Source organism: Propithecus coquereli, unplaced genomic scaffold (genome assembly GCF_000956105.1).
Source record: "Propithecus coquereli isolate 6110/MARCELLA unplaced genomic scaffold, Pcoq_1.0 Scaffold12, whole genome shotgun sequence".
Taxonomy (NCBI): Eukaryota; Metazoa; Chordata; class Mammalia; order Primates; family Indriidae; genus Propithecus; species Propithecus coquereli.
In genome coordinates this window covers 4,166,783-4,185,491 of record NW_012136080.1, presented here as the reverse complement: position 1 = coordinate 4,185,491, position 18,709 = coordinate 4,166,783, and the positions used below count along the sequence as shown (strand labels likewise).

Below are 18,709 nucleotides of genomic sequence, written 5' to 3'. Positions count from 1 at the left end.
AGAAGTAGATTAAGATTTAGGGAAAAAAAACAACTTCATCAATTCGACAATTGTATATCAACTCCACAAATGGTTTGGAACTTGTATTTTTACAAGATATTTAATTATAAATTATAGAGTAGTTATGTCTCCTAATCTCTAAAATACAGATACGTATTTTTAAATGGGTGGTCTATGATTTCATTGTGTCATATTTTGCTAAGCAAAAGAATTGCATGTTTAAAAGCATAACAAATACATTTAGAAAAATGAATAATCTCTAACATTATTTTTTAAGATACTGAAGGTACTCTTGGCAGGGCAGAAAAAAATCTACACTAGATTTGTATTACCAACATAAGTTCTTTCATCCTTCTCTTAGCACCTTTCATTGATGTGAAATTTTAATGGTACAGTTTCTTCCAGAGATATTTTTCTATTTTCATTTTGCATAAATGCATTTTCATAGCTCATTCATTTCATAAGGTCTTTATTTTCATTCCTCATGTGAGGAAATAAGAAGATAAAGTTAAAATAAAACCTACCTTCATTATCGAAAACATAAACAGCAACTACTGAGACTTCTGAGAAAACACTGTCTTTTAACTGGGTAGACTGTTAAAGGATTGTATCCATGTTACAGTTGTGTGCTAAGTTTAACTGAATGACATTCGGTTTTAAGATTAATTCCCATTAAAAACAAAACCCTGTTGGTTTGCTCTCTGCTCCCATTTTTGTTGATATCTGATCCTGTCCTGAAGAACCAAGTCTTCAACTGTCAATGCTGAATATAGAAGAACTTGCAAAAAAGAGAAACCTTCACAGAATATTCTTAGTTTACACTTCTCAGTTTATGCTAATATTTTAGGACAAAAGGTGGTCTCAGATTAAAGCAGACTTTGTCAATATATAATTGGTATACTCATGCGTCAGAACACACACACTGACTGAACTGCTGTGGAGTGCCCAACTCCCTCAGTGACCTTCCTTGCATGTCACACGGTGACTCTCTTTAAAGAATCGGCCCAATATTCACACGTTGATTCCCTTCATATCTTGTCTGAAACTTTTCTTGTGACATTCACTAAAGATGGAGAAACCGGGTTTCATGAGTTATGACTATATTTGTAACGGTTAAATTTATTAAGTGGGTCAATGAGGAAAATGCCTTTATGACTTTAATTTTTAATTTAGGGGAAGATGTAAAAATTTTAAATTATTTGAAAGTGGTAGAAAGATAATCAAAGACCTTCTGTTCAACTTATTAGAGCAGATAATACCAAGTGTCTAGGGGATGAAACACCTCTTTACATGACCTTTTAGACAAAAATATGGTGGACAAGTGTTCTATTTAGTAATTCTGGACCTTCTTGATCAAACCCTAGATTTTTCTAAAACATATGCTTATTTTTAGAATGTAGAAATCTGAAAAGGACTTATATTCAGATCCACAAATTTAACTAGCTCTTAAAAAGTCATATAACACAATTATGTACCTTCAAACTATTAGATTATGTCAATATTTAAAGCCATTAATTTTAATAGTCCTGTCTGGCATTCAACTAGAAATATAAAGATAGGTCAACACTTTAGAAAACTGAATCCAATATGGATCCCCAACATTAAGACATAGAGATTTTTAGAGACGGTTCCTAATACAGAACACCTTAAGTAGAAGAACAATTCATTTTACATCCTTCTCACTCAAGAATATAGCACACCGGCCTCCAAAAAGGTATGTTAAACCTAACACGACAGAGGACAGATTGCGGAGATTGCTGAGATGGGGGGGCTACACTCTGGGCTGTCTTATCTCTCTCCTCTTTCTCCCTACAAATGCTCCTCTTACCCCTCAGGCAAGTAGATCCAAGGAAACCTAAGCTGTATCCCCCCTCAGGGTCTCCTCTACTAAGCTTAAAAAAAAAAAAAAAAAGAAAAGAAAAGGACTAACTGGAGAAAGTGGGAGGGACAGCTCTCTCTTCAGACCCTGGCTGAAGAAAGCTTTGTTTGCCCAAGAGAAGGGGCTCTGAGGTCACAATGTAAAGATCTTTCCAGAGACTGCTACAAAAGGATGTGGCATCAGGAATAACAGAAACCGTGACTCTCAAATCTGCACAAGAGTGCCTTAAATAGGAAGCTACACAGGTGAAATCCTGTTGCAGCAAAGTCTGTTACATGAACCTTCCAAAAGAATGAATCAGCACAGAGCTTCAAACTGTAGCTTCCATGAAGTGTAATTTAATTCTAACAAAATAAAAGATGCCTTCGCTAACATGCTAGAAATACAGAATGCAATGTCACTGCTTTCTTGATTTTATTCCTGGATTTTGTCACTATAGATTCCTATTGCCAGCAAGGAAAATTACATTTTTAGCCCTATTTCTAGCCACACCGATTTGTGACATATGTCTTACTTGTATTTAAGACATCCAATTACCATCTAAGAATTTTAAAACCTAAAGGTCAGAATGATGCTTTTTTTAACCTACAAACCCAAGGAGCACTGAAATGTTCTTTTTCTGTCTATTTCCCTCTTTCTCTCTCATCCTAGAGGCCCTGAATCTCAATGACAAAAGTGAAAAGTAGATGGAAGAAAGAAAAAGGCTTTAAGTTATTTACTGTCTTCTACTAGTTGTGCTATTTTTGCAGAGTCAGAAATCCTCTTTTTTTAGTGTTGAAAACCCTACCTGTCAAGCAGTTGGAGTTGCAGCAACCAAAGTGTCCTATAACTCGTAGAGATTGCAAACAATTATACTGAAAGTACGTTCAGTCAAATGGAATTTTCATCATCTAGCTGCTTTACCTAACAGAAATACCCTGTTCAATAAAGCACTAGAGAGAAATCATTTTCTAAACCCAAGTGGTGATGCAGTGCAGCTCCGTAAAAGCCCTTTGCTCTCTTACTGTGCTACTGTATCTGCAAGCTCCACCTATGCAAACATGAAAATCAATGTAACAATTCGATATACAAGGCAAGGCCTACAGCACTGCTAATGTCCCCTTGCTGGACACACACCTTAAGTCTCAAAGCTCTCAAGGGGTTTGCTGTGGAATAAAATTAGATTCCAACATCTGCCACCATTAAGGAAAAAATTCCATTTCCATCTCCCATATGAAAACACTATAACCAATGAACAGTAACTGAACCTTGATACCGTAATGGTTATTACCGAAATCAACTATTTTTTTTAAACAGTAAAATTAGCAAATTCTGCTCTCATAATTATTTGAATGTTATCAGACTAAATGTTTGATAAAACTCCAATATGATTCACTTGGAAAAACTGCTGCTTATTTGAATACACAGAATATAAAGTGTATTCATTTGTAGCTATTCACATTATGTTTAAAGCATATCATCTTTTTAAAGTTTGCATTAGCTTGCTTTCCTAACCAAGCACAAAAAGTAGCCTACCTTCAGGTTTTACTTGCATATTTTATTCAGATGTTTCTATTAGAGTTAAAAACAATCTCATATCTATTATTCATTGAAGAAAAGAGATAATATAATACATGTGAAATGGCAGAATCTACATGAGTTGGTTTCTTTTACTGAAAATACTTTGTGCATTAGTCACTGAAGACACGCTTTACCTTTTAAAATGAAAAGTATTTTAGATACATAAATACATGATAAATAAATCACCCTTATCCATGTGGAGGACTGAACATCTTGCTTAGTACTTTGTAAAATGTTACCCTTTGTATATAGTGCTGTATAACTTAAAAGCTCTTTTGCAAATGTTATAGCATGTGATCTCCTCCCGTGACAAAAGACTCTTGGGCTCAAAAAAGTAAGATTTTCTTAATATAGCACCAGTGACAGACCCTGGATTATAGCTAGTCTCTTCTGATTTCTCCATGTACACCCACCTCTATCAGACATAAAGCCTGAACTCTGAGGGTTCTGTGTTGGTAAGAACCTGTGTTCCATGACCACGTCACTGAAGACGAGAAAGCCCTCACTGTTTCTCTGTTTCTATCAATTAGTCCAGCAATCCTAATTCCTCTTTCCTGGAGCAGGGTAGAACCTCACTACTGATACTGCCTTGAACCCTGAAGAAATACTAAAATGGGAGGAGAAATGCAGAGAATTTGGAGTTGGCTCGAGTACTTATTAGTTGAGTGACCCTCATGTGTAAAATGAGAAAAATAATGATAGGGTTATTAAATTAAATGTAGATAATATACAATGCATGATAGGGTCTAGCATGAAAAAGATGACGGTGAAGCCAATCGAGGCAACCAGGGTGAGACACAGAAGCAGCTGGAGGTAGATGGGCTGAGACAGAAGTGACTCTGGTTCCTCCCGCTGCACACACACACTTCCTCCTGGGGGGCGGCTGCTGCATTCTGACAAGCCCTGGTACACGTATCTGAGGCGTCAATAACCATTTTAGAATTCTGACCATGAAAAGGGTCAGTCAGATTTAAAGATTTTTGTTTGTTAGTTTTTGTTTCCTTCACAAACATCATGGCAGGAGAACAGAAATTAAGTCAATGAGCACCTTTCCTTATTAAGCCAGATTTCCTCTGTTAGTAATACGTATAGGTTTTGGACTGTCTCCTTTTTAAGTAATTGCCAATCTTTGTACATATTTTCAAAAAGAGGGTAGTGCTAACATCTAACTGAACAACTAAGAGAAGACTACAAAAATGCTCTGCCCAGAAGTTAGAGTCAATGAGAATTTAGGAAAAACTACTCAGGGGGATGCAAGTTAACAGTCTGCCTGACTCGCAGCCTACAACTGGCCCCTTGGATTCTTTCTGAACCAGTGAGGAGATTAGCTAAAAGCTTTCGGGGTTTTGGGAAACACACCATCACAGCAGATGCTTAGAAGATGCCCCTTGACACTGTGACACAGAGCCTCGGGAGCGGCTGTGCAGGACAAGGTACAAAGAGCAAGATGCTTAAAAACTCCTCAGAACATCACTTACATGACATTATCAGCCAACTGCTGCTACGGTCTGGACAGTTCCAAAAATCAGTAATTCAGCCCAGGTGGGGAAAATCTGGGCTTTCATTTAAAAGAATGAATTCAAAGGTAGCAAAGGAGCTATCAACCAAGGGAGCTATGCTACAGTCAGAAAGGAAAATGGGAAGGGGGGATTGGTTGAATTAAATGACAGATGACAGGCAACTAAACGACAATTACTGAAAAGTTTTAATATTAAATTTTGTTTGTTTTAAGGCTACCCTTAATAATATACATGCCTAGTTTCTCCATTTTGTAGATTTGGGGAAAGTGTTTGGTTCTTGGAGGAATACAATCTGTTATTCTTGATAATTGGACAGGTCAGGAAAAAAAAAGATGCAGGGTCAGAAAGAAAGGCAAGATAATATATATTTAAATATGAGATCCTCATCATAATTAGACTAAATAGCCAAAACAAGAATGTGCAGGGTGGGTGGGTAGGTGGGGGGGTAAAGTGAGAACAGGACATTTCTCCTTAATGCATAGTCTTGGCATGTAAATGAAGACATCTGAAGAAGCACACAGGTTTAAAGCGGCTCTAACATTCTATCATAATTAGAAACATTTCAAGAGCCCTGTAATTTCCAATCAAAATTACAGTAATTTCCGATATACAAGCCATGATTCATGACAGAATTTTACATTCCATGAGAGATTACGGTGGCCTGATGTATGACACGCTGAGTACAGCACTAACATAAACAATTCAGTTTAATGTTTAAACAGCACTTGATGTTTAGAATCTCACAATAAAAGAAACATATTATTGTAGAAATTATCACTTTGACAGTGATTGAAGGGTAGGCAGGCATGTGGCCTATAAAGCTATAATTTTTACAGTCCACAGCTTGAGTTTAATCATTTTTATATAACATTTCCAAGATATCCCTTAAGTATTTCATCCAGCCTATAACTTAAACAAGAACAACATTTTCCTAAAGCAAAACTCCCATCAAGTACCACTATTAACACTGATGGAGTAAAATTTTAGGAAAAGCCAAAAAGGTATTATATCATAACTACGTCATATCGTGAATACTCCCAGGATTATATATTTTGTCAGAAGTTCACAACAGCCAGGCTGTTTTATAAAAGAAGTTTCATTAACGATAATGAAAATACACTTGTGTAAAATTCCAAGTTGTTAAAATCTCACCTGGAGCCCTTGATTGCCTCTAAATCTCACCTTAAGAGTATTATCAAATCCTTTTTGAAGGGGAAGAGAGTTTAGTGTTCTTCTGGACGTTTAAAAAGTATTCTTGGCTTTGGAGAAGGGTTTATAGATAATTGTAACTTTGTTCATATAGATGATTCTACTTTTGATGAACATAAATTATCAAAATATGACAATTATGCTGATAAAAGAAAACATTATCTATCCTTTGTTTTTATCTTGTTTTGTAGAAATTTGCAACTTTTCCAATTCAAGTTTATTCAGTTATAATTCATTAGAGCTGGACAACTTTTCTAATTGTAATTCGATTTTTGTGTCTTATAGAAAAACTAAAATCATTACCATGCAAGATATGTGTGTGTATGCCAGTTTATCTTAATAAGCGCACCTAGTAGTTACAGATAGCCAAGTTGGAACAGAAGAAACTGTATAATATTTGTAGTACTTTAGAATGGAAATACAGGCCATCTAAATAATAATGAAACAATATTAATTCAAGTTATTTATTCTATTACAATAGACCAGAGTGAGAAACTTTCTAAACATTATAATATCCTTCTTCTGAAACAACTATTTAACTGATTCAGGGTTTTACGGAGAAATCCTTGGTTTGAGGAGTGGCTGTTGATCAAGTATCTATGACCTGAATTTGAATATGGTTTCGTTTTAGAGCTCTGTAAATAATCCTGGAGATAGTGACCCCTCAGTTGTAAGTTCACATTGAAAATAGATACTTCTTTTATGAAAATCCCACTGGCATCACAGATAAACATTCTCAATGCCTAATAGAGGCTCTTACCTGGCTTTTGGTTGCCGCAACCTTTGCAAACAGTGCTTGGGACACTTTAGCACGCTTCATTTCCTGCTGAATCTCATCATAAATGGAAGCATTAATGTTCATGGTATTGTTCTCTGGTTTCCCATTCCTCTCAGCGGCAATAGTCGCTGTTTTCACCTACAAAACATTTTGAACATGGCTGTCATTTTTCATCGGCCAAATTGTTTTGAAGCTTCTCAGGCTCAGCATCCAAACTGGACATTGTTGCTACTTTTATGATCAAGGTGATCAACGGTGCAGTCATTCAACATTAGTTATTGCCCCGAGATCAGATTGCTTAAGTTAAGAAAGTCATATTGTCACAGGTGATTGCATCAGTAATATGACAGCAACTGCCAGCTGACAACCAGGAATTATAATGCCATAAAGTAAGTTTTCTGAAAACAGAATAGTTTCAAAGACTTGAAAACCCTAAACTAATTGTCTCCCAATTACCTTCCATTGCAATCCTAACAAAGGAAATTCACAATTAAAATTATAATGCACGGTGCTATATCTTCACTGGGTACCCGGTGCCTAATAGACAATTGCATCACTAATAGCTATTACATACTATGGCCTTTTTAATTTTAGACTCTTTTTTATGCCTTTTCCTCTTATGTTTCATTTTAAAAATCTTCCATAACAAAGCCATTTGCAGAACTGCATATTTAAATCTTCTATCCATCCATGAAACAGGTACAGTGCCTTGCTTAATTATCATAAAGGCTGGTTGCATTTTACACGTGCATGTCCAAGCTGTTCTGTATAATTATTTCATCTTTTCCTGGCACCCCTGTATATAACTATTTCCTTTTGACTTGTGGAATCAGACAATAAGAAAATGTTTCACAATATTTAATAGAATAATACTGTAAGTTACACAAAATATATAATCAGTGACTTTACAAATATATTCAAAATGTATAATCTTGAATGAAAAATTAGTATCAATGCCTTTGGTAATAATGATAGGCAGATAACAGCAATAAAATGCCACAAAATTTTAGGGGAAAAATAAAATCAACCTCAAAATTTATTGATACTATTATTAATTTTTAAAACTCCAAATTTAATTTTTATTATTCAATGTATGAACTAACCTGGAAAACTTACATATGAACTATGTAGCTAATTTTTTACTGGGAAATTGATGAAAATATAAATGAAAAACTACAGATACAAAACCATGTTTCTCTCAGCAAAATGCTCCAATTAAGGACCTCACTTCTAAGGGTACTTTACAGAACTAAGTTTTCTGTCCTCTAGAAACTTACCATCCTGGACAGCTTCTCACATAAACTATGAACAATAGAAAATGAACTGCATTTTAGGATAAACAAATAATTTTTTGGCATTAAATGACATACCTTTCTAGTCAAGCTGCAAGTCTTCCAAGTTTATTTCACCCTGTCCCCAAAATATTTGGTATGAAAAGAGGGGCAAACATTACTCTATTCAATTCTCTGTACTTAGAGGGTAAATATGCGTCCCCTTGAAAATGTGCCTTCCAAATCCCTTTAACTTCTAGCCAGTTAGCAAAATAATTCACCTCTTGGTTATCCTGAGAAGGGAGGTAGATTCTTCCACCATGACACTACCCATCTAAGCACTGAAAAGACAATGCCATGAACTGGCTGGACCACACGTCTGAAGAGGACACAGCAGATCAGGCAGGACCAACCCATGAGGCCTCCACTGCCTCCCTTAAACTATCAACTGGAGACAGGAACAACAGCAAAAGTCTAGGCTAGATCTCCAGGGTTCCCTTGCTCGCTCTGTGACTGTAGTAAGCAAGGGCACTCACAGAGGTGTATTAATGACTGGAGGCCACGAAGAACACATATAGGGCTTTGAAGCAATAATCTGCTAAACACCACTTTAGGAGCCAGAAGAGTTACCGCATTACCATAAATTGCCCACAAAGTTGCTTTGGTGAGGTTTGAAACTTTGCTCTGGGGTGGTCTTGCTTTGAGGCAGAGGGATAGATTTGATCACACCATGGGGTCCCTTTTAATACCTATTTTTCTCACTGCTTAAATGAAAGAGAAAAGAAAAGCCATTTCAATCGCTTTGAAAATTGAATGTTATGGAAATGGGGGCACCAAGTCCAGTGCCTTGGAAGAAAACAGTTCCTCGGTAGCAATCTGCTTAGCAATAGCTAAGAGCAGCGGGCTTTGGGGACTTGGTGTTTCGGTCTGCTTTCAAAATAATTTTCATTCTTTTGTAAAAATTATGTTGAGGAATTTATCTTTGAGGTGGGCTATAATCATTTGTCTTAACCCTGTGATTTTCTTTCTAAAAATTTCTTTGGTTAATTTTTTTTTATTATAAACAATTATAACTTGAACCAAAAAGCAAGAATCCTAAATCATAAAAAAATCAAATAATCATTTCCTAATAGCCCACACTGTCAAAACAAAAGTGGAAAACAAGTATACATGAAAACTGTTTTTAAAAAGTGAGGGCAAAACTTTAAAAAATATAAAGTTAAAAAGTCTCTCTGTATTACTCATTATAAAAATATTTAAAAAGCTCTTCTTTACCATCTTGTTGGCCCAGATATACATCTTATCAAAGATAAGTTATTAGAATTCTGGAATCACATTTTTTTCCTAAACACAAGCTATTGCTTAAGGGGAACTGACTTGGACAGCTTTTCAAAAATATGAAAGCTGAATTTTTCCCCAGGTAAAAAAGGAAACAAAAATCTTTTATACCTCACTCTACTAAGTACTATTTTAGCTTAGTACAAAAAAAATCTTCTTTAATCCTGGTTTAGCTTTTAATATTATATCACACATTAAAATTCATAAAGTAGTTCATTCCAGGCAAAACAAACTACTCTTCAGTTCTTCTCCGCAAATAGCTCAGGAGGTAAAATAAATGCAGTTGCTTTCAGAATAGCTTTTATCAAGGTAGGGTGTACCACTCCATTATTAAGGCGGCGCCGGAGAAGCAGTTAAGAATTGGAGCTTCTACTATTTACCCTTCCGCGTGGGGACAGGGTGCAGCACTAGGGTCTGCTTTTTTATTTCGCTAAAATTCTGCAGTAGAACACAAATCTTCCATGAAAATTCTTTTGCTTCTTCACTGGTTGCTATAAGTACCAAATCAAACTTTTAGGTTACAAAAGATGAACTCTTTCTGGCCTTGATTGGTGAATGTACTACTCATTGATGCATGAGGAAATGCCTGCAAGCACATTGCTCTCAAACACACGAAATTAAAGTTTTATGTGGTTTCAATAACTATGATAATAAAGGCTGACATTTATTAGTTGTTTATTATGTGCTAGGCATTGTGTTAATGTATGTTAACTTCTTACCCTGCATAACAACCCTAAGTAGGTACTACGATTGCCCTATTAAAATTGAGAAAACTCTTAAAACAAAGAGGTTAAGTAATTTGTCTACGGGGTAAGGCTGAGATCTGAACTTAAGTGTGTCTGATGCTAGTCCTTATCTCAGAAACCACAGAGTTGTACTGAGTTCATGATGTTATACAGGCCTTCTTTACTTGGAAAAAATTCTTACTTTTTAAAATAGGCTGGACTTGCTTTTTGGTGGTCCTTTGGTAAATCTAGCTCATTCGTGTCTAATTTTTAATTAATATTAAGACCCAAACTGAATTTATTTTCCAAGGTATGCAAACTATAAATGTTTCCTTAGTAATGTTGTGTAAGAAACGTCATATTCTGTGGATGTTTATTGGTGATGGAAAATATTTCCCACTCTCAAATTTTTATATATTAACATTGTCTTTAAGGCCATGGTTTAATCTTCTTAGAGATTTATTTTTTAGGAACAATAATAATTATTTTTCAAATCTAGACTTTAGAAGTCCTCTAGCTTTTAAAAGATGACTATTAATGGGAAGCATTTTACAAGCACATAAGTGAGATCTTGAAATGTTCATAATAAATAAAACTTTTATCAAGTGTGAAGTTCCTGCCTGTAACTGAACCTGAAATCAAGATGAATCTATGTTTCATTATATTATAGAGGGATTTGTTGTAAAGAGATGGAACAGTGCAACTATCAGATTATGTGTTCCTTACATGACCTTTATAAATTTTCTAAAGCATTTGTTATACAACAACATACCTCACTTTAGAAGTAACTAAAGACATAAACAGATGTAAAAAATGAAGGAAAAAAGAGTTGTATAATTCATGTAAAAATTCTAACTTGATAATTATATGCTTTCGAACAGTCCTTATGGAAACAGAAATTGCTAATTTAACTCCAAAAGTCACACATATTAAAATACACAAATAAAACCAAGATAAGCATACACCTAAGGTAGAAATCATCACTTAAAACTGAACTGTTGTGTAGCACAGATCATTTTCAGGAAATAATCATTAATTATTATTAATAAAATTCTTCTAATAAACTCATCAGGAAAGTTTGCAAAGCATAATCAGAAAAGAAACCTTTTACAAGACCAAAGAACTTTGCGGGAGTGGATGGTTCTCCCAGTTCTCCCAGATATTTTTATATGAACAAAGTTTGGAAGGGGCTATTTCATCCACAATCTCAGAAACACCATTGTCCAAAATCTTCCCAAGTGAATCATTTGTTAAACATTTATTTCATCAGGACAATGCTCTCCTATCTGTTCCTCTTCCCAGTTTAACAATAAAACTGCCTATCCTCTACGACAAACAAAAAAATCCCCAAGTTTCATTTCCCCCTTGCTAAAGTAGATTTGATTGTATTTTGAGGAGGCTGTTTGAAGTAGAGGAAAGAGCAACGGACTTAACGAGATTTCAAAACTTTGACTAAACCCTAGACTTGGTTTTCTCATTTTTTTCCTAGCAAAAGGTTGGTATGAGGACTCAACAAATTAATGTATGTAAAGGTGCTTAGAAAACTGTGAACCATTATCAAGTGAAAGATATTCTTACTGCTCAAATTAGAGCAATGCAAAGTTGTGAAAATATGCTTTTAGCAAACAGGTCTGGCCCAGAGCCTACTGCCCCAGGCAGAGGACAAAGCGCATGGCATGGCTGCCCCTACTGGAGTACAAGGGGTACCTCTGCATAAGGAGCATCTCACCTGGGCTGGACCAGCCAAGACCTTTGGTGTTTTCTGAAGCTGGTCTAGGTGTGCCCAGGTGAGATATTCCTAGAACTATATAACTGGGGTCTGAATAGCCAGGGAAGTCCCTTTTTGAAGATGACTTAGAATCCAAGCCTCTCAATAGTTGGGGTCCTCAGTCTGGTATGCCCCAGGAGCATTCCAAAATCATCTTATATATGATTTACACTCTACAAGGAGCTGGAAGTCTCTCAGGCCTAAAGGTGGCCTGGGTTTTCTGTGAACCACTAAGAGCCTCTGCCTTTAACGTGCAGTTCTTTAGAAAGAAATCGGGGTTAAAATTGAACCGAAGCTCAAGATCTGTCTCAAAATATGTTTCAAATCTTTTCATTTTGGGGGAAATACAATGCATAGTAATTTCATACAGATTCCTTCATGATAAAATATGAAATTAAGACAAAATTTTGCAGTCTGTTTCTGTATCTTTGGTTTCCTCCATTTTTTCCCTTCATTTTAGTTATTTGTAATAAGCATATTAAAATCTTATGTGTGGTGTATTGGTTCCAGTTTAAGCATTTGATTTCAACTGCTGAAAAATACTACTAATTCAATTCCTCTTTAACATGTTTTTGCAAATCTAAAGTACTCCTTTTGCACTGATAATACCTTTAATACATTAGAATTTCTTAAAATTTCATTCATCAAATTATTGTTAAAGGGTAAAATGTGAACAAATTGGTAGTGAGTTCTATTATAATAATATTAAGTAATACAGAGAGATTCTCTGTGAAGCAAATAAGACACCTTAAAGATTTATATTATAGTAGTGAAATAAAACACACCACACATCAGATAATCATTTTGGAATTTGGTTAGATGGCCAATAATATGGCATTAATAGAAACAATTTCTTTGAAAGTTTCACTAAAAATCTACAGTATCTACATCTGTATATGTTCATCATTGGCAGAATACTCATAGTTTTGGTCTCGGCTCCTCTTGAGAACAAACAAGTATGGCTAAGGGTGGCTCAACCAGTTAATCAATAATCTGAGCCAAAACAAATTATATACATTTTCTATCCCAACTTACTAGCTGATAAGGCTTTTAAACATATTCATAGGAAAGCTATCATACATGAAAAAAGATACCACTTGATAATCAGAATCAGTATAACTTTGGCTCAAGAAAAAACGTGATGAATAAGGATAGCAGAACTACATTTGGAAAACAAAACCATTAAAATTCTAGAAGCATTAGAAAATAAAAGCTGTATTAAGGAACCACTAAGTCAAATATTTATCTAGATTAAAAAAAAAAAGAAGTTCAATGTTGAAGTTCATATTGGTCTTAAGTTAGCCATTCTTTTATTAGTATTGCAGCTTAAGTGATAAGTAAAATAACTCTTTGCCCAGAGGCCCCGTCAGTGATGACTACAGGAGCAAAGTTAACTAATAAAGTGTGTATATTAACACTAAACACTGCAGAAAAAATATTAAACAAAATCCAAAGTTTACTATTTTCTGTTTAATCTCTGTTACAAGTCACACACACATATATATATAAAGAGTTTTTCATTCTTTATCTTAGGAAATATTTTATAGGAGGCTTTACATATCAAACTCAATAACTGTGTTTGTGTGCAGGCAGGCAGATGTGTATATGTATATAGATGCCATTCTTTTCTCCTAAAGAAACATGATTTTCTTATGCATAATTACAGCAATGATTTCCTTACGGTCTGCTCCTATAGATATCAAGAACAGATTGATTTTCATCAAATAAAATGAAGAAAATGGATTTTTGTGATGTTTCTAAAAAATAGTCATTTCAGAACACTATGATAAGCAGTTTAAGACCCTCAACAAGTGGCTGAATATCTATTTCTTATTTTTGGAATATCTGTAGCAGTTTCTTTCTTTAGTGTTGAATAGGATTTTTCTAGATTTCTATACTTGGAAATGCATGATGAATTTTTACCATTGATGAAAAGAAATTAACATCAAGATATAATTTCATTATGAGATTATGGTATATGAATACTTTGAATGTTTTCTATATTCAATCTTTATCTAGTTTTATCTGACCTTACTTTTTTAAGAGTTGTGCATGTCATAAATTAAACATTTAAAAAAGTATATTTGCTTGTGGATTTTGAGTCTTATCTACTAACTACCTTTTATCCAATAGTTCATATTGAAAATTAATTTCTTGAATTCTCATAATAGTTATGAGGCTACTTTTTAAACTTCATTTAAAGAATAAAATACAGATGTACATACAAGTTACCTGGAAGGTGACTTTTTTCCTTCCTAAAAAGTGTAAAATTTGGAGAAATAAAAAATGTGCCCATTTCTGGGAATATGGACAGAATTTCTTATCAGCCCCATTTAAAGCTGTCTTCAAGGATTGTATTAAACTTAATTATGAAAGATTACAAATGAGATGATGTGTAATTGGTACCAGCTGCAGTTTGTATTGGAAAGCACACATACAAATGCAATTATTTATTTTTATTTATTTACTATTCAAATGGCAGTTCTAAAACTGGCCGGGATAAAACTGACTTTATTCTTTTTTTTAAATTCCTATTGAGTTTAAAATAGTTCTTTACTTAATAACAGAAGTAGAGACAAATATCCCATTTAAAGACTACTTTCACCCCCAAAGAACCCAAGGAATGAAGCAACAACACAAAGTAATTTTCTTTATTCTATCTAATTAGTAGCTTATTGTTTTTATATCAGAATTAGTGATTTGGGATGAGATTCTCCTCAAGCAACTCTACGAAGTTTTTTTTTAAAAAATCTAAATCTATATCTCTATCTAATTTCTTGTTAATATTCTTTCTCAAACGTTAAAAAAAAAAAAAAAAAAAGCAAAACAGAGAAGAAATGGCAGGGAGGAAGAGGAGACTGCACCTGGGGAGGGCGGCTGGGTGGTGTGCTTATCAGGGGGGCAGGTCCCATGGCTGAGGCAGCATTCAAGCTCCTTTCCCTTTCGTCCTGGTATATTCGGTCTCTTTCAGCTTCTGGTAACTGCAAGAAATTCTGCATAGCCCGAAGGTTTACCAGCAAAGACTGGGATGCAGTCTTGGGGTCCTCTTCCTTTCGGAGGATTTCTGAAAGCAAGCCCTGCGGGGAATGAAAGGCACAGGGTGAGCTTGCTTCCCTTTTCTTCTCCACTCTGTTCAGAAAATGAACAGTCAGAGGCATTAATTCTGCATAGGAATATATTAGTTACAATTGAAGTGGTGGAGAAGAGAGCCTCAATTGTATTCTTAATTTTATTAAGCATCTGCTTTACATATAACATAAACTGAAACTGCCTAATTGGTCTCCTTCCTTTGAGTAGCTTAACTTGCCATGAAATCTTTCACAGAGATCCGGAGAAGTTAGGAATAAATGAAATCCTCATAATACAACAGCACTGAACTGTATAGTTCTCAAGCTGCCTAAACAAAGGTAGGGGAATGCCAGCAGCCCAATACGTAAAGATACGAAGCCATTTCTAGAGAAGTAAGTAGAACTTTCAAAGAAAATACCAGGAAATGAATTGTAACATATTAGAAAAAACAGAGTATTATCAAAGCATTATCTAAGATTTATGCTACATTTTCACAATGTTTTAAGTTATTCCTTCATCTTCAAATTACCAAAGTAAATGACACCAGGTGACCCATTCAATTTACCATTTAAAGGGAACCACACTGACTATCCCAAATGATTCTAAATACTATCTGGGTATATGATACTGCTGGGTAACAGGTTAAAACTCGGAAACCATACATAAATCTGAAATACATAACCACTTTTCCTCACTACAGAAATCCATCATAGCATGCCAAGGAAAAGAATATTATCAAATTCTGTAATTATCATACTTCTTGAGGAATAAAAATTATTAGTGATAGAAATTTACAAACCATCAGAAAACCTTTTTAAGGTATCTTTCCCCCAAATAATAAAGCATTAGTTTTCAACTAATTTATTTTTTAACTTTTAGAAGAACTCTTTCAAAAATGGGTGGTTTTCCCCAACATGTTTAGGAGATAATACGAAACAAAAGTACTAGAAAAAATTTCTGTCCATTTTATAAGGGCTAAGCAGCCCTTATCTACTCAACCTTGTACATGAAATAATGCCTGGAATACCAAGGTACATTTGGCTTCTTAGCTTAGCCAGAATATCAGCGTCTCACAATATAATTCATAATAAAATTTTGTCAAAATTTCTATATAATTTGCAAATCCACTTTCCAATAACCTGAAGAAACGGTTAAAGGGTACCCTGGGGGAAGAAAGGTAAGGTGTCATGTCAAAACAACAGAGCCCCAAGGCTATAACATTTGGGTTTTCTTCATGGTTTCCTGGAACTTGGCTTTGTTTCCAATTCCTCAAGGATAATGTAACATATTGCCTAAATATAACAGTTGGGTGCAGATAATATAAAAGCACTGTCCACCTGTTAAAATGATGTATAAACTGGTATTTAAAAAGAACCTCCAACAAGAGCAGGAGACTTGAATAATCAATTTTAAAGTTGTCTCTCACTTGGTTTATTGAAACCAAAGCTTGAAAATTGGACCTGAACTTTTGGTTTTACCCTAAGAAATGTGACTGAAGAATGAAGGGCACGTGTCCTTTCATTCACGGTACTAACAAGAAATGCTGCAACTGTGTCTACACAAGAGCAAAACATTGAGTCAATTTAACTAAAATTCAGTCAAACAGGCAGTCAATCATCCAGTTATTTAATTTGCACAAGGCCAACTAACTAGATTGACTGTGTTCCTGATGTGTCATATTGGCACCAAAATATACAGGTCTTAAAAAAAAAAAATTTGAAAATGGGTATAATTAAAAAGCCCTTACTCTCCAGCACTCTCTACCAAACGTTATGCATTAAAAAATGCTCTTGGCAAAGCAATACATATCAAATACACAGAAATAGAGAGATAGACACAAACATTCAGTATAAATACAATGTTATAAATTCCTTGAGTATAATTTAATATTCATTTTGTCATCCCAGAACAATGTCTACCACAAAAATCTTTGATAACTATTCACTAAATAGATTATGTGTATTGAACCACAAAAGGAAAAATTCACTAACAGGTGACAGAAACTTAAGAACAAGATGTTTCCCATGGGTAAATTCTAACAATAACTATTAGCACCATGGAGGGCCTTCAGTGAAAAGTTATGTGGCTTTTTGTGAAATGTTCATCTATACTGATTGTTTAACAATTAAAAAAAAAAGATGAGGGCCAAAGATATCTATAAATATTCAGGATGTTATTATGTTTGGGAAACTTGAAATAAAATTTAAAAATCTTAAATAACATAGTAATACATCATATATTTCTATCAAAAATGTTTCCTGAGGCAGCAAAGACCTATAATGAGAAAACCAAATACATGAAAAAATACACAATAATATTCTTTCTCAAGTCTTGCTAACATGAAACTAAGTCATCCCTGTACAGCTTACAGTAGAAGATAGCATGTCCCTTAGGAGAGATTTTAATAAGTACTCTCTCCATATTTCGACGTTGGTGTGACCTCTCATTTGAGCATACATGTGTTTTAGGGGCAACGCATTTTATTTCCACTTAAATTAATTATTCTATTGGAACAAGTGCAGTTTTTCTGCCTGAAATATGTTGATGGTCTGAAGCAATGTTTCAAACCCTGGAACACTCAAAGAGCTTTAAAGTAGCCAGTGTAGACAGTCTCAGGTATTTTTAAAAACCTTCGGTTTTGGTTTTTTTTCCTCTCTTTTGGCCCAGAGCTTTAAATGAGGGGAGTGCCCCCTGGTGGAAATGCTTGAAAACATTGTTAGAAAACATTTTGATCAGTGTTAATTACCAAAAAAAAAAAAAAATTCAGTCACTTTAGAATAATTCTGGATGCAAAATGACTGCTTTCAGAACCCAGATATGGGAACGTATGTTTCTGTCTTGTTCAGGTCATTATTACTTGAATTGCTGCATTTATGGATTCAAGATGTATGTGGCCCCCACTTCCTATTTCCGATAGTTGAGCGTATAGTACAGAATTGCCAAGGTCATTTGTAGTAATCACCCATAGTGCATAGCAAGAGGGGCCTCTTACCAAAACTTCTCCTTCATGCTAAAAAACAGTATATCAAGGCCATCATGTACCTTACTTGTTATGTCATAAAATATACTGAAACACCAGGACTAAAACATTTAAATATTTTGCATCATAGGTGCTCAATAAATCTGAACTAAATTTAACAAAATTGTTAGTCACTCTTGTTTCTGAAAAGAACTTGAGAACTTGTATATTACGTATGAAGTTACTAGCATATCATGAATATTAATTTTATTGGAAATAAGCTGCCTTTCATTGGGACTTCGCATCTTACAAATAATTATATGTGCGTTGTGTGTTGTATATATGAAAACTTAAAATTATTCTGCATTGTCGTTACATAGTGGTTAAGTGAGAATTCTCATTTTTTTCAATTAAAGAATGAATCTACTGATGAATTCCTAGTTTTTACATTCCAAAAAGAGTTTACAAGTTATTACAAGTAAAATTCATTAGTAATTGTAAAAGAAAGAAAAAAACCTTCAATAAATATTATCAGTACTTCCAAAAGCTAATTATGAATTCTTTAAAACAGCAGATAAGCGAAAGAGACTGCCAATCTGAACAAAAAGCCTGTCTGGCCTCCCGTTTGTCTCC

At 34.5% G+C, this 18,709-nt stretch overlaps 1 protein-coding gene across 4 annotated transcripts in view; it reads right to left on the bottom strand.

Annotated features, from left to right (window-relative positions):
- SATB1 (SATB homeobox 1) overlaps window positions 1–18,709 on the bottom strand; it is a 90,408-nt gene that overhangs the window by 22,324 nt on the left and 49,375 nt on the right. For 3 of the 4 annotated variants that reach the window (XM_012664242.1, XM_012664233.1, XM_012664256.1), the window contains 2 exons: window positions 14,913–15,125; window positions 6,929–7,084 (listed from right to left, as the gene is read on the bottom strand). In XM_012664242.1, the coding sequence (XP_012519696.1) occupies window positions 6,929–7,084; window positions 14,913–15,125 (369 nt within the window). The remainder of the gene's footprint in view (window positions 1–6,928; window positions 7,085–14,912; window positions 15,126–18,709) is intronic. The other variant, XM_012664249.1, reaches the window with a different exon arrangement.